Source organism: Mus pahari, chromosome 21, assembly GCF_900095145.1.
Source record: "Mus pahari chromosome 21, PAHARI_EIJ_v1.1, whole genome shotgun sequence".
NCBI classification, from domain to species: domain Eukaryota; kingdom Metazoa; phylum Chordata; class Mammalia; order Rodentia; family Muridae; genus Mus; species Mus pahari.
The window spans coordinates 52987726-53003165 of NC_034610.1; the positions used below are offsets into that span (position 1 = coordinate 52987726).

At 39.9% G+C, this 15440-nt stretch overlaps 1 protein-coding gene across 1 annotated transcript; it reads right to left on the bottom strand.

The window, feature by feature from the left end:
* Positions 1-3041: 3041 nt before the first annotated feature.
* On the bottom strand, positions 3042-12300 carry Hint3 (histidine triad nucleotide binding protein 3). The gene is made up of 5 exons (XM_021221687.2): positions 12055-12300; positions 8615-8732; positions 6607-6676; positions 4919-5045; positions 3042-3091 (listed from the first exon to the last, which is right to left on the bottom strand). Exons 1-5 carry the CDS (start codon positions 12202-12204, stop codon positions 3059-3061), a joined length of 498 nt encoding a protein of 165 aa, XP_021077346.1. The 5' UTR covers positions 12205-12300; the 3' UTR covers positions 3042-3058.
* Between the last annotated feature and the right edge of the window lie 3140 nt (positions 12301-15440).

Below are 15440 nucleotides of genomic sequence, written 5' to 3' on the forward strand. Positions count from 1 at the left end.
CTGCACCTTTCCCAACAAAGGAGAGCTTACTGACCCCTGGGACTCAGGAGAGAGCTGGTCTCCCAGGAGTGCTAAGAGAGGCTAACAGACTGACATGAGGAACAAGCTCCACCCAGAGACAGAACATCTAACACCAGAGATTGCCAGATGGAGAAAGGCAAACATAAGAATCTTACTAATAGGAACCAAGACCATTGGGCATCATCAGAACTCAGTACTCCCACCACAGCAAGTCCCTTCACCCTTCACAATAGTCTCAAATAATATAAAATACCTTGGTGTGACTCTAACTAAGGACGTGGCCATCATTGGGAAGAGAGGCCCCTTGGTCTTGCAAACTTTATATGCCCCAGTACAGGGGAATACCAGGGCCAAGAAGTGGGAGTGGGTGGGTAGGGGAGCTGGGCGGGGGGGAGGGTATAGGGAATTTTCGGGATAGCTTTTGAAATGTAAATAAAGAAAATATCTAAAAAAAAAAAGATCTGTATGATAAGAACTTCAAGTATTTGAAGAAAGAAATTGAAGAAGATCTCAGAAGATGGAAATATCTCCAGTGTTCATGGATTGGCAGGATTAATATAGTAAAAATGACTATCTTACCAAAAGCAATCCACAGATTCAATGCAATCCCCATCAAAATTCCAACTCAATTCTTCACAAAGTTAGAAAGGGCAATTTGCAAATTCATCTGGAATAACAAAAAACCTAGGNTAGCAAAAACTATTCTCAANAATAAAAGAAACTCTGGTGGAATCACCATCCCTGACCTCAAGATGTACTACAGAGCAATTGTGATTAAAACAAAACAAAACAAAACACTGCATGGTACTGGTACAGGGACAGTCAGGTAGATCAATGAAATAGAATTGAAGGCCCAGAAATGAACCCACACACCTATGGTTACTTGATCTTTGACAAAGGATCTAAAACCATCCAGTGGAAAAAAGACAGCATTTTCAACAAAGGTGCTGGCTCAACTGGCGGTTATCATGTATAAGAATGAGAATCGACCCATTCTTATTTCCTTGTACAAAGCTCAAGTCTAAGTCAATCAAGGAACTCCACAAAAAACTAGAGACACTGAAACTTATAGAGGAGAAAGTAGGGAAGAGCCTCGAAGTTTTGGGCACAGAGGAAAAATTCCTCAGCAGAACAGCAATGGCTTGTGCTGTAAGATCAAGAATCGACCAATGGGACCTCATGAAATTGCAAAGCTTCTCTAAGGCAAAGGACAATGTCAAGAATACAAAAGGGCCACCAACAGATTGGGAAAAGATCTTTACCAATCCTAAATACAATAGGGGACTAATATCCAATATATATAAAGAATTCAAGAAATTGGATTCCAGAAAACGAAATAACCCTATTAAAAAATGGGGTACAGAGCTAAACAAAGAATTCTCAACTGAGGAATACCAAATGGCTGAGAAGCATATGAAAAGCTGTTCAACATCCTTAATCATCAGGGAAATGCAAATCAAAGAAAATGCAAATCAAAACTTTGAGATTCTACCTCACACCAGTCAGAATGGCTAAGATCAAAAATTCAGGTGACAGCAGATGCTGGCAAGGTTGTGGAGAAAGAGGAACACTCCTCCATTGCTGGTGGGACTGCAAGCTGGTACAACCACTCTGGAAATCAGTTTGGTGGTTCCTCAGAAAATTGGACATAGTACTACTGGAAGATCCAGCAATACCACTCCTGGGTATATACCCATGATGATGTTCCAACTTGTAATAAGAACACGTGTTCCACTATGTTCATAGCAGCCTTAATTTAATAGCCAGAAGCTGGACACAACCCAGATGTCCCTCAACAGAGGAATGGATACAGAAATTGTGATACTTTTAAATAATGGAGCTCAGCTATTAAAAACAATGAATTTATGAAATTCTTAGGCAAATGGATGGATCTGGAGGATATCATCCTGAGTGAGGCAACCCAATCACAAAAGAACACACATGATATGCACTCACTGATAAGTGGATATTAGCCCAGAAACTTAGATTACCCAAGATACAATTTGCAAAACTGATGAAACTGAAGAAGAAGGAAGACCAAAGTGTGGATACTTCATTCCTTCTTAGAAGTGGGAACAAAAATACCCATGGAAGGAGTTACAGAGACAAAGTTCAGAGATGAGATTGAAGGAAGGACCATCCACAGACTGCCCCACCAGGGGATCCATTCCACAGACAACTACCAAACCCAGACACTATTGCATATACCAACAAGATTTTGCTGACAGGACCATAAGATAGCTGTCTCCTGTGAGGCTATGCCAGTGCCTGGCAAACACAGAAGTGGATGCTCACAGTCGTTTATTGGATGGAACACAGGGCCCTCAATGGAAGAGCTAGAGAAAGTATCCAAGGAGCTGAAGGGTCTGCAACCCTATAGGTGGAACAACAATATGAACAAACCAGTACCCCCCCAGAGCTCGTGTCTCTAGCTGCATATGTAGCAGAGGATGGCCTAGTCAGCCATCATTGGAGGGAGAGGCCCTTGGTCTTGAGAAGATTCTATGCCCCAGGCAGGAAGAGGGAGTGGGTGGATTGGGGAGTAGGGGGGAAGTATATGTTTTTTTTTCTATTTATTTTATGGAAAATATACTATGAAAATTTTTCAAAAGCCTTTTATCACAGCTACCATAATATTTTCAAATAAAAATTATTTGTATTTTTACAAAAAAAGCACTGACTGCTCTTCCAAAGGTCCTGAGTTCAATTCCTAGCAACCACATGGTGGCTCTCAACCATCTGTAATGTGATCTGACGCCCTCTTCTGGTGTGTCTGAAGACAACTACAGTGTAATCATATACAGAAAATAAACAAATAAATCTTTAAAAAGAAAAAAAAAAGAAACAAAGAAGTCAGTGAGAAAATTCTCACGTAACTATGGCATATGTCAGAAAACAGATATGCAGAAAAAATGTAAGGCTACTCAGTGGTCGTGTCATGTATGAGTCAGCAAACCATCAGACTGCCATCAGTCTGCAAAGAGAACAAACCAACCGTTCTTCTGAATCAGGTAAGGACCTTGTCCACAGTTCAGTTTTATTTTCTTAGTTTTTCAAGCAAATAATCAACCTGTAATAAAAAATAAATTTAAAACCATGAATATATGGCTCATTCTAGTTATCAGTGCCTCTGTTAGATAATTTTCTTTGTAACACCAAAGAGGGAGAAATGTCTTATTCTGTTCTAAAAATATCTTACAAAAAGAAAATACAAGAGGTCCTATAAATTACAATAAAAGTAATATAAACTGGCAGATTCCAAGTAACATTAAATATTAAAAAGCTATAAGAAAAGAAAAACAAACGCAATATTAAAAATGTCTTAAACTAGATTTGTAAGAAACAAGATTATATTAATAAATGACATAAGTCACTCTGAAAATGTTATATCCAAATGTGAGATTCCAATTATAAGAAATTCTGAAGGCCCGGGTTGTGACACATGCCTCAGTCCCAGCCCTCGGGATCTGCAGAGGCATGCACATCTCTGTGAGTCTGAGGGCAGCCCAGTCCAAGTTTCAGGAGAGTCAGAGCTACACAGGGAGATCCTGTCTCAAAAAAACATAAACAAAAACCAAGGAAAGAAGGAAGGGAAGAAGGAAGGAACTCTAAAAAGGAAAATTTTGGAGACATTAAAAATATCAGTGGTAGCTAAGAAACAGGAGACTAAAACAGATAGCAAAGCATAGAGGATTTGTAGGGAAGTAAAATGATTCTGCATGGACCTACAGTTGGGGATCCATGTCATGTATCTACCCAAACCTACAGGAAATATGGTAACAAGAGTTAACCTGAGGTGAGCTAACACCTTGGGTAGAGATGATGTATCTGTGTTGGTTCTTTGATTATAAGAAACATACAACTCTGGTGGGGGTGTGGCAAGAAGAAACACTGTGCATATGTACCAGCAGAGGAAATATGAAAATACTGAACGGCACTCAATCCCCTAGTATGCAAAGCAAAAAGAACATGAGCTTTTAAAACTATCTGTACCCTGTCTCGAAAAAAACAAAACAAAATATCTATATATGATCTTTCAATTAAGGAAATCCAGAATTTATATCTAGATCTGAATTCATCTTTATTTGTTTTGTTTTATTGTTTTTGGAGACAGGAGTTCTCAGTGTAGCCCTGGCTCTCCTGGAATTAGGTCTGTAAACCAGGCTGGCCTCAAACTCACAGAGATCCATCTGCCTCTGCCTCTGCCTCTGCCTCTGTCTCTCAAGTGCTGAAATTAAAGGCATGTGCCACTACCAACCAGCCCAGATCTAAATTCTTAAAGCTCTGCTTTTCTATATTTGTCCTACTTCTCATCTTATAGAATCAGATTGCCCAGAAAAATTCCTCAAATTAAAAATATTATTTGGAAGTGGAAATTGTAGCATGACCCTGTAATCACAATTCTCTCAGGAGACTGGAAAAAGATCCCAATTTCAAGGCTTATCAAGATGACACACATTTCAGGGATGGAGGTGGGATTGAGATATATCAACAGAAAAAAATATTGCCTACTAGCATAAGACAATTCTGGTTCAATGTTAAATAAATAAATAAATAAATAAATAAATAAATAAATTTATTTCTGAATATATGTATTTTCTGGGTTCAGTTTATTAAGATAAGTGGTCAAGCCAAACAGACTCTTTGTCTAGTACAATAAAGAAAACAAAAACAGCTGGGCAGTGGCGGTGCACGGCTGGTGGTACAGCCTGGTCTACAGAGTGAGTTCCAGGACAGCCAGGGCTACACAGAGAAACCCTGTCTCGAAACAAACAAACAAACAAACAACAACAACAACAACAAAAACCAAAAGAAAGAAAAGACAAAAAAAACAAAAACAAAAGGGACAAACACTTTAAATTTGCTGCCATGCTGCTGCTATGGCAGGATTACTTACTGTGACAAACCAGTATGAATCCTGCCTGTAAACCAACTTTGATAAGAAGCCAAACTCTTTGACGGGTGCTATCACATGAAGGTGCAGATGAGAGATGGAACAGAATGGAGGAACATGGAAACCCATTCTGAAACACAAGAGTTTACTGGTGACTTACTTCTCAAGGCGTCTGATATTACATGTAAATCAGATTAAAATTATTCAAAGATGAATAAATTCCCATTCGTAGATCTTTTACTATCTTCTTTATGCTAAATTATTGCCAAAATCCTTCATACTGAAGTTCATAGACAGCATCTATAAAGACAGTCTCATGCAGCCTCTAGAATGCCGAGTTGCATTATTACTAGTCACTTTGGTACTTACCATAATAAGCAGAATTCTGCAAAAATATGCTCCTGTAAATGAGCCTCAATACAAAATGTACTAGACATTCAGGTAGCATTCGTTGACTTTAAGACATAGCCAGTAGATGGCAGGCTTTTGCCTTTAATACAATACCCAGACACTAACCAACACTTCTGTAGTAGTATCAATTATTACAAAAAAACAAGCTTTTGTCATCAGAAAAGGTTCTTGTTAAATACTAAAACAATTTAGATGCCATTTGTCCATAATTTCCTAATTTATAAAACATTTATAAGCTCATTTTTTAAATAGAAAAGCATTTAATTATTGATTAGCAAACAATAAATTCAAGTTAACTTTATGCTAGAAGCCTAATGATGATATGTATGCATGTACATATGTGGCTGGGCGTCATTAATGATCATCTATCTTGGAACAGGACCTTTCTCTGAACCTGGAGGTAGTCCAGAAGCCAGCAAGCCCCAGAAGTTCCTTTCTCTGCTCCCATCCTGGACTTCAGGCAAGCTTAGACCATGCTGGCCTTTGACTTGAATTCTAGGCACTTGGGTCCCTGGGTTTGCACTGAAAGCACTCTTGCTCACCAAACAACTCCTTATTCCCAACAATGTATTTCTAAACCACATAAGTCTGCAGAAGTAAATTCAGTTTACCCAATCTTATAGGAATTAACATATAGAATGACAAAAAGGGAGGACTTTTTTGTTCTATTTTACCTACCAATTGTATGTATATACTTGTCTTAGTCAGGGTTTCTATTCCTGCACAAACATCATGACCAAGAAGCAGTTGGGGAGTGGGGAGAAAAGGGTTTATTCAGCTTACATTTCCACAATGCTGTTCATCAGTGAAGAAGTCAGGACTGGAATTCAAGCAGGTTAGGGAGCAAGAGCTGATGCAGAGGCCATGGAGGGATGTTCTTTACTAGCTTGCTTGCACTGGCTTGCTCAGCTTGTTCTCTTATAGAACCCAAGACTACCAGCCCAGAGATGGCACCACCCACAAGGGGACCTCCCCCCTTGATCACTAATTGAGAAAATGCCTTGCAGCTGGATCTCCTAGAGGCGTTTGCCCAAGAGAAGCTCCTTTCTCTGTGATAACTCCAGCTGTGTCAAGTTGACACAAAACTAGCCAGTACAATACTTGTCTGTCCAGACTACAAGGGAAGTTTAGGGAAGATGGTAAGGCATGAAAACAGGGTTAAGTTTATACCATCAATAACTGCACCTGATGCACAACTCTGCCACTGTTTCCCTTCTCAGGAGCGACACACTTCAGAAAAATCAAGAATCAATGTTAGCTTCTACTCACAGCATACATACCTTACATCTGTGAAGTCTGTGAAATTATTCCTCTCAAGCATGGTTTTTCCAACAGCTACCATGCTCTCAACTGTAAACCAGGGAAGAAACTGTATTATACTATGGTATACAGTATAAATCTCACTAAAACTTTACTTCCTGTGGAGTATTTATTTTATATTTACCTATGTTTCTCTGGTATTTTTTAATTACTTTTATTTTTTGTGTATGTATGTGTCCAAATGTATGTCTGTGTACTATGTAAAAGCCCTCAGAGGTCATAATAATTGTCAGATCCTACAGAACTTGAGTTACACACAGTTATAAGCTGTCATGTAGGTGCTGGAAACCAAAAGTGTCCTTAACCTCTGAGCCATCTCTTCAGCCTCCTATTCTCTGGTATCTTTAAGTAGAAACTGAAGTTACTCATTTTGAAACTCATTTTCTTCTCTTTTTAAAAAAAGGTTTATTTGTGTGCGTGTGTGTGTGTACCTCCATGAAGTACTTTTACCTTGAAGATAAAATAAAACTTCCTAAGAGGTTATATGATCTCTAGTAAATATCCAAAGAATGAAATAGAAACTTTCAGTAAGAAATACACAATCAATCAGTCATAAGGTAAATATTATGTCTATAAGTGTAAATGTTAACCTATGTTTATAAATATATATGTTCTAAAGCACATGGTTGGAACAAATAAGTAAAGAATTTTGTATTATTTGGAAACAACTTTCAAACTGGTAATGCAGTCACCTAGAAGCTCATGAACAATAATGCTATATCACCAAGATTTTTTTTCCTAAGAGTTTCCTTACCTCTAAAGAGTCTAGTCTGGTTTATCTGTTGCAGAGTACCATGCAGTACTGCCAAACTAAACCCAGACCCTGGTGGAAAGGCTACTAAAACACACCTGGAATAAACTGGAAAATGTCTGATTAGGGGCTCAAGGATATGCTGGCTGACTCCAGAGTAGGGAGTACAAAAGGCTTGTTTTTTTGTTTTTTTTTTTAATTTATTTAATTAAACAGAAAGGGTGGTGTGTCACAGGATTTTCCCTGCCAATTACATTAGGGCAGTGGGAGGTCTGTGATTGGACAGGGAAAAGGGAGGCAGCACTAATTGTTGCAGAGACAGGTTGCGTCTCTGGGTAGCAAGGAGAAAGGAAGATGGCAGATGTGAATCAGCGTGGCTATGACCAGCCACAGATTGTTATGTTATCATAAAGGTTAGAATATTGGGATAATTTGTCTAATCTAGGTGAGCAGCGTTTATGATTATCAATTGGTTCTAAAATTATTGTATTGGCATTTTTGATATATAAATCTGATTGGCTAACTATAAGCATTGAGTCTTGTTTTTACCGGGTTACTGGGTATCGTGTTATCAAACTGCGAGGATGACAGATCTATGTGGTTACTGGAATGTGGGACAGAGCCAGTGGGACACCCTCTAGGACACAGAGTTGTGACCCACTGGAGGGGGAACATGGCCCGGTGGGCCCGGAGAGTTGGCAACAAGAAAAGGGATCAGAAAAAGTCAAAGAAAGCACTGAGTAGGCGATACGGAATAGTTCTCAAAGAAACCAAATTCCAATCTCCTTTTCAGAAGCTAAAAGTTCAAGCCAAGGCCTCATTACTAAACTATGGTGCTCATTTATCTGCATCTCAAATTATCAAGCAATATAAGCTCGTAATACATCATAATAACTTACTTATACTTTTTCATAGAATCTTTCAATTTCAAAGTCAAGAAAACCATCATCTACAAGTACAAAGCAAAGCCAGACATGGCCACTCATGCGCAAATGGCCATGAGTTACTAATTAAAGTCAACGTGACAGATAAATGGAAAGTATATTGTCATGTCATTTTTTTAAAATTTCTATTTGGTTTTCTTAAATAGAATGTTTCAAGAAGTCTTACTTTATTCTTGATGATTTGAATAGACTTTTTCCTTTTTTAATTGTCACTGCCATATTTAAAGAGAATTCAATGTGATATAGCCACAGAGAATCCTGTTATCATCTTACCCATTTCTATGTGATCTTTGTTTAGCTCCTTGCAACTTCCAATATGCTTCTTTGGCACCACGAGATAATGATAAAGTGCAGCTGGCTTGATATCTTTGAAACAAACCAGGTCTTCATTCTAAAGAGAGAGGCATATTGGTTAGTAAATTTAAAAAAAAAAAAAAAACAACAAATTTCCCAATATTATTCTGCTGTGCTGTGACTTAAGCACAGGGAAATTGCATTATGTTACAATATAGGCCTAATGAGCAATTTTATAACTGTGCCTTACTTAAATTCACAAAAATAAGCTTTAGCTTCTGTCATGAGGCATTTATTATATTAAGGTAATTTCAAAGAACACTTATAAGTAAAACTCATTAAAACATTCTTACCAGAAATCTGTTTTAGCCTGGCAGTGGTGGTGCACACCTTTAATCCCAGCATTCAAGAGGCAGAGGCAGGGAGATCGCTGTGAATTCCAGGCCAGCCTGGACTACAGAGACAGTTCAAGCACAGCCCACAGACTACACAAGAAAACACTGCACAGAGAAAAAAGAAAAAGAAATCTCACTCTTAAATTTTATTATACATCTTCTCATCCGTACTTTAAGCTTTTTTCACTTAAAATTAAAAGTTAAGTCAATAAACATAGTTTTTTTTTTCTCTCAGAGAATTTTCCTGGATGCACTCTTTCCATCAATTCTCTATTCCAGGAAACAAAATTCAGTGTCATGAGAACCTCATACCCACACTATTAACCATAATTAGCTAAGATCCCAAGCACAGAGACTGCATTTTGATCCGTTTATTACGGTCTTTCTAAGAGCAGGCATAAGCACTGGGTCAATGGGATGCTTTAGAAAAGTTCAAGAAACCATTCAGCCTTGGGCTGGAGGATGAATCCCTGATGAAAGCTGACAACCCAAGTTCAGAACCAGCACCACACAGAGTCTGTGGTCTAGCAGTGCTAGAAGGTGGAGGTGGGAGGGTCCTGGAGGGGTTGTTCAGCCACTAAGTCTAGCCAAATCTACAGCTTCAGGTTCAGTCTAAGGCAATAAGGTGAATAGCAACAAGAAGAGACTGCCAACACTCATCTCTGGCCTTTATATATGCACATGTTCCCATATACCACAAACCAACATGATAAACTTTTTAAATTTAAAGGCAAAGGAACTGGATATTTCAGTTAGCTTTTAATTGCATTTTTACTAAGATGTTAAAATACTGAAAGTGGTTGTGTGATTTTACTGCCTTCTATTGTACTACTGAACCATTATTAAGAAAAAAAATCCAATCCCAAAAATAGAGTGCCAAAAATAATCTGTGTGTATATATATTTTAATTATTTTCTTTGGGTTTTTTTTTTTCTTGGTTGTTGTTGTTGTTGTTTGGTAGTGCTGGTGATCAAACCCAGCCTAACATGCTTACATGCCTGGCAAGTTCTGCCACTGATCTACACCTCTGGCCAGTTTTTCTTTTTTCTTTCCTTTTTGGGTTTTCAAAACAGGATTTCTCTGTGTAGCCCTGACTGTCCTGGAACTCTCTGTAGATCAGGTTGGCCTCAAACTCAAAGATTGCCAATCCCTGTCTCCCAAATGCTGGGATTAAAGGTATGTGTCACTACCACCAGGCTTCAGTATGACTTCCCAGAGAAAAATACTGAAGAGAAGTCAATGGTCCCTAACTCAAAAACAATGTTGGTAAAACTATAAAATAAAGTACTGAATGCCTACTAAAAGGAATGTAAAGAATCACTACAGCTATGAAATTATTTCTAGGATAGTCCTTTTTTTTTAAGCACAAAACAGAAAAAGCTACCCTGTGTAATGTTCTACCATGCTGTTCTAGTTGTAATTTTTACAGACTATTCTAGGACCTGCTTCTACTGTTCCTCCATATTTCCTAAGAAATAATTCTCAAATATTTTTATGTAGCTACAATAATTTCTTCCCAGTACCTATGCTTTTATATCTAAAACAAGCAAGTCCATTTGAAAAGCATCTTAATACCATGGTATCTAAGGTGTTAACAATTTTAATTAGCAAAAGAGCAGTTAAATCAGCTAATATTGCTAAGTATGGGCTCAGGCATAGCAACATTTCTGTGGGTTCTCAAAACATTTTTTCATTTTTCATTTCTAAGAGCCCCCTTTCTTTCCTTTTTTGTCTGGTTTTTGTTTGTTTGTTTTGTTTTGTTTTTTGTTTTGTTTTTCAAGGGATTTCTCTGTGTAGCCTTGGCTGTCCTGGAACTCACTGTATTGGCCAGGTTGGCCTCCAACACGGAGTTCTTCCTGCCTCTGCCTTTCTGAGTGCTGGAATTAAAGGCGTATACCACTACCACTTGGCTACTTCTAAGAGCCCCTTACAAATAATTCATATCAATACCATGAGATATTAATACCAGGCATGGTATTTATGTATTATATGTATACCAGTAACTCATACACAAAGAGTAAGACGCTGCTCTTGGTACTGGTAAGCCCCCTGCTAAGAATGTGTGGTATGTCCTTTGCTTAAATGAATTCTAAAAATACAGTAAGAAATCCATACAGGGATCTGTGAGGCAAAGAATCATCTCTGACTTTTGTTGGAAAGGTTCCGCAAACAAATTCTTCATGATGCTGGTAACCCTGATTATACCAAATCAAATAATTTCCTCTGCCCTGATTTGTATAATTATATACCAACACCTTATATAAGTGCAATCATTACCTGTGTTTACACTGAATATATGTGTAATAAGAATTTTAAATGCAAGATGATAAATCTCTCTCAAAAGATTAACTTTTTATGAAGGATGATGAGATGTAAAAAAATATTAGACCCAGGGGAAAGGGAGAGTTTTCTGGAATTTCCAAGCATGACATGACTGTTGTTTTCTCGACCTCGCAGTAAGTATGATTCACTACACTTGATCTGCACATGTTTGAACGCTGTCGAGATCTTGTAAAGAAAAGGTGAGTAGTTCGTGAGGCCCTCACAATAGATGTCAGATTCCCCCCCCCCCCAGTGGTGTAGTCACTTACAAGCTATTAACTGTTAGTATCTGTTCGACTTCAGACCCAGTCCTGAAACCCCATTCCAGTCCATTTTCAGCCAAATTCACACTTCTTCACCACGCCCAAGACCTGTTTTCTGCGAGCTGTACGCTCTCTAACTGTACTGGAAGTATACATAATTTACAAATTACTATCTAGAGAAGAGGAAGACTCCCTACAATAAAAAGTAAGGACACAGGATGCTGCTGCGTTGCAAATGCATGCGAGGGAGGCGAGAATGCCGGGCTCTTCTCACTGTGCTCTCTCCCTACTGAACAGTAAAGGCATCACCGGAGACCTCTGGGTCCCTAGGAGAAGCCAGTCACTCTGTTTAGTTCCTCGGCACTGCGACAGAAGCCTGCGAGCAGGGATTGGCTGTCGGGTCCCCACCCACCCGGCCGGCCAGCCTGTCGCCGCCCACCTCACAGTGAAAGAGTTCAGTTTTGGGTTCCTGACCAGCCGCCACGCGGCAGAACACGCAGTTCCTGTCGTAGTTCCAGGACTCCGAGGTCCCTGGCGAGGACCCCTCGGGATCCGGCTCTCCGGCCAAGCCGGCTTGCTTCTCAGCCATGCCGGCCGAAAGGCGAAGTCAGGATCAGCTGAGCTGCGCAAGGTCCCGCCACGGACGGACGCACCCGGAATCGCTAGGCTCGCCGAGTGACGCGGAGTCCGCGCACGCGCAGGGACAGACTCGGGGTGCGGGAGACACCGGAGGGCGCGGCCTCTAAAAGAGCGACGATCAGAGGGCAAGCCCGGCGCTCCGTGATGACGATGGCAGCGCAGCCGCAGGAGCCCACTGCTCCAGGGCGTTCAATGCGTGCCGGGGGTCAGTAACGTTCGTCTAAAGTGCAAAGGATATTGCTCTCACTTCTCTATAGTGTATTACACTCCCGTTACAAAAGAAAAAGAGTATAGAAATTCGATTTTTTTAAGGGTATGAGAGGATGAGTAAAACGTATAGAGAACGTTGTTTGGCAAAGTGAAATTTCCGAGTTTCCCGTGTACTTGTTCAGCCACAGTAATTTAGAATCTGAAACCAACCAAACAAACAAAAACAAAAAACAAAACCCGACTAAACTGGTCTTGACATGTTTACTTTTGTTTATAGTACAATGTAAACCAGAAGGGGCTCCTATCACACATTTGTCATATACAGAGAAAAGACAGTAATTGAGAAATTCCCTGCCAGCCCTTCTGTATGCCTCACCTGGTTCATTGTAACAATTTTCTCTAGTATTCCCTGCTATTTAGGAAAGAGAGAGGGAGAGAAGCCCTTTGGGAACAATCATGCCCAAAAAAGTATCAGTTCTTAAGTAGGATGTGACCTTGCCTTTTTACAATACAGGGCATTTGCTGAGCACCAAATACTCTAATTGTGTTTCTCTAATTGTGAAACCTCCCAAGGTTGATGATTATATTACAGCTCTACGGAAAGAAACAGATTCAGACTTTTTTTCTTACCACTTATCCAAATGATAACAAAATTCAAATAACTAGAACCGATAGAACACATATTTTTTTAAATGCACTGTTTTGTTTTGAGATAAATTCTTGTTGAGCACCATAGGTTAACCACCTGGGAGTCTTCCTATGTCAAACCTGGCACTGTGCTGACCACGCTTCTTTTTTGATGCTGAAGTTTTACTTGGAATGATTTACAGTAATAGTTGTGACATTGGCGCCTGTTGATTTCATAATAACACTTAGTGTGACTTTAAATTCAGTAATTTTAAGTGAAATATGTTGTAATCTGAAACAATAACGTAAGTTAAATAAGAGTACATGCACATTCAAGATGCATTCAATTCCCTCTGTAGTTAACCATGCGGTGTGCAATCATGACAATAGCTTCTCAGAGCCTCACAAGTCTGAGGCAGGACTCAGAAGCCCAAAATTCGACCTTGACACATTTAAATATTATCATGTTCCATGTCTGTTCTTACACTCCCATCTCTCCTCCACATCTTTGGGTACCTTCCCATAGCAGAGACCCCTGGCCCAGCTGTCCCTGAGGCCTTACATGATTTCAATGTCCCTTTTCCTTCAAGGCATGGCTGAAAAGCCCCTCTCTTTCCCTGCATATGCCTTCTTCTCTTGGAACTTGGAAGTCCCACCTGTACCTTTCACCCAGCAAATGGCTCCTGGTCTTCTTTATTAACAAATCAACAACCAATTAGGGAAAAAGACCTTAGTATCAACACCTCCCCTTACACCTCTGTCTTATTCATTCATTCTGTCTGTCTATCTATATCTCTAATGTCCCCAGTTCAAAATGACCTTTCACTCTCCAGCCCCTACCTGCCAAATTCTTGCCCTAAATCGGATGCCTGGTGTGACTTTGTGGCTTGACTTCAGCCTGCCAAGGTACCTTTCTGTCACTTTATCCTAACAGAAGTAGCCTCAGATGAGAAAATGCCTCTATAAGATCTGTAGGCAGGCCTGTGGGGCATAATTTAAAATTAGTAACTGATGTGAAAGAGCACAGCCCACTGCAGGGAGGTGGTCCAAGTTTCTATAACAAAGGCTGAGCAAGCCACGTGGAGCCAGCCAGTAAGCAGCGCTTCCCCATGGCCTCTGCTCCAGGCTCTTGGTTTGGGTTCTTGTTTTGACTTCCTTAGGTGATGAACCGTAATGATGAAACAAACCTAATAAACCCTTTCTTCCCCAAGTTACTTTGCTCATGGTGACTCATCGCAGCAGTGGTAACCACAACCAGGACTGCATTTATATCAAGGAAAGACAGCTGATAGGTACTAAGTAGTGCTACAGTTTGCATATGGCGTAAATGTCCCACTATTGTCGGATAGAAGCTTGATCTTCAGCAAAACAGTGTTGAGAAGTAGTGGAATCTTTAAGAGGTGAATCTACTCATAGGTAACTGGGTCCCTGGAGAGGTATAACCCTTATAAGATGTTGATGTAGTTCTTTAGGGAACTTCTTTGTTCTAAACATTTGTACTAATGACTTGAGATAGACATATACACACACATACATACATACATACATACATACACTCACACATACGTGTATGCATAATAAAACATGCTTGACCTCTAAATCTCTCTTACTTCATGCTTCTCCATAGGATCACTCTCAGATATCTCACATGGTGATCCTATCTGACATGAGGCGCTCCCCAGAGCGGAGTGGCTGCTGGTGCTGTTGGCACTGCTGTGCTGGTGTTTCTTGTTGCTGGGGCTGCCATTGCTGTCTTCCTATTGTATTTGGTTTCTTCCTTGAGGGCACTGAAGTCCTAGCACCTACAGTTCGCTAGACAAATCAGGAATGTTAAACCCAGGGGCCTCTTCTCAGCAAAGGAGATAAAACACCTGTTTGCCTGCCCAGAAAGCTGGGAGTGGATTTTGTTAATGACCTGGTGACCCCTTTGCTGTCTGTAGAGGCAGACCTCATCCACCTTCTGCTATAGAGGCAGACCTCACCCAGATCTTCCCTTGGCCATAACCTATCCTTAGGGGAGATGTCACATGTGCTTTATGATCTGCTAACCTCTATGCTATCTCAGAGACCACATTAGATTCTAGGCCATTCAGCTATAGACCTCACCTTCATGGTCACATGTACTTTGTAAAGAAGTTTCTATGTAGTCATACTTTAAGCTTTATTGTGCACCTGGAATTGGAATGATTTTTACCTGGAAACCTTTCCCAATTTGTACTGTTTTAAATATGCTGACAATGAACCACCTGCACTAGACTACCTGATGTCTGATCCAGATAAACTAAGTCAATCTAAACCTGATTTCCTCTTTCTTTCTTTCTTTCTTTCTTTCTTTCTTTCTTTCTTTCT

Coding starts and splice junctions, on each gene's coding strand:
- Hint3 (XM_021221687.2), bottom strand. CDS start 12,204: ATGGCTGAGAAGCAAGCCGGCTTGGCCGGAGAGCCGGATCCCGAGGGG. Junction 8,733..12,054: donor CTGAACTCTTTCACTGTGAG/GTGGGCGGCGAC, acceptor CTCTCTCTTTAG/AATGAAGACCTGGTTTGTTT. Junction 3,092..4,918: donor ATTCATACTGGTTTGTCACA/GTAAGTAATCCT, acceptor TTTTTATTACAG/GTTGATTATTTGCTTGAAAA.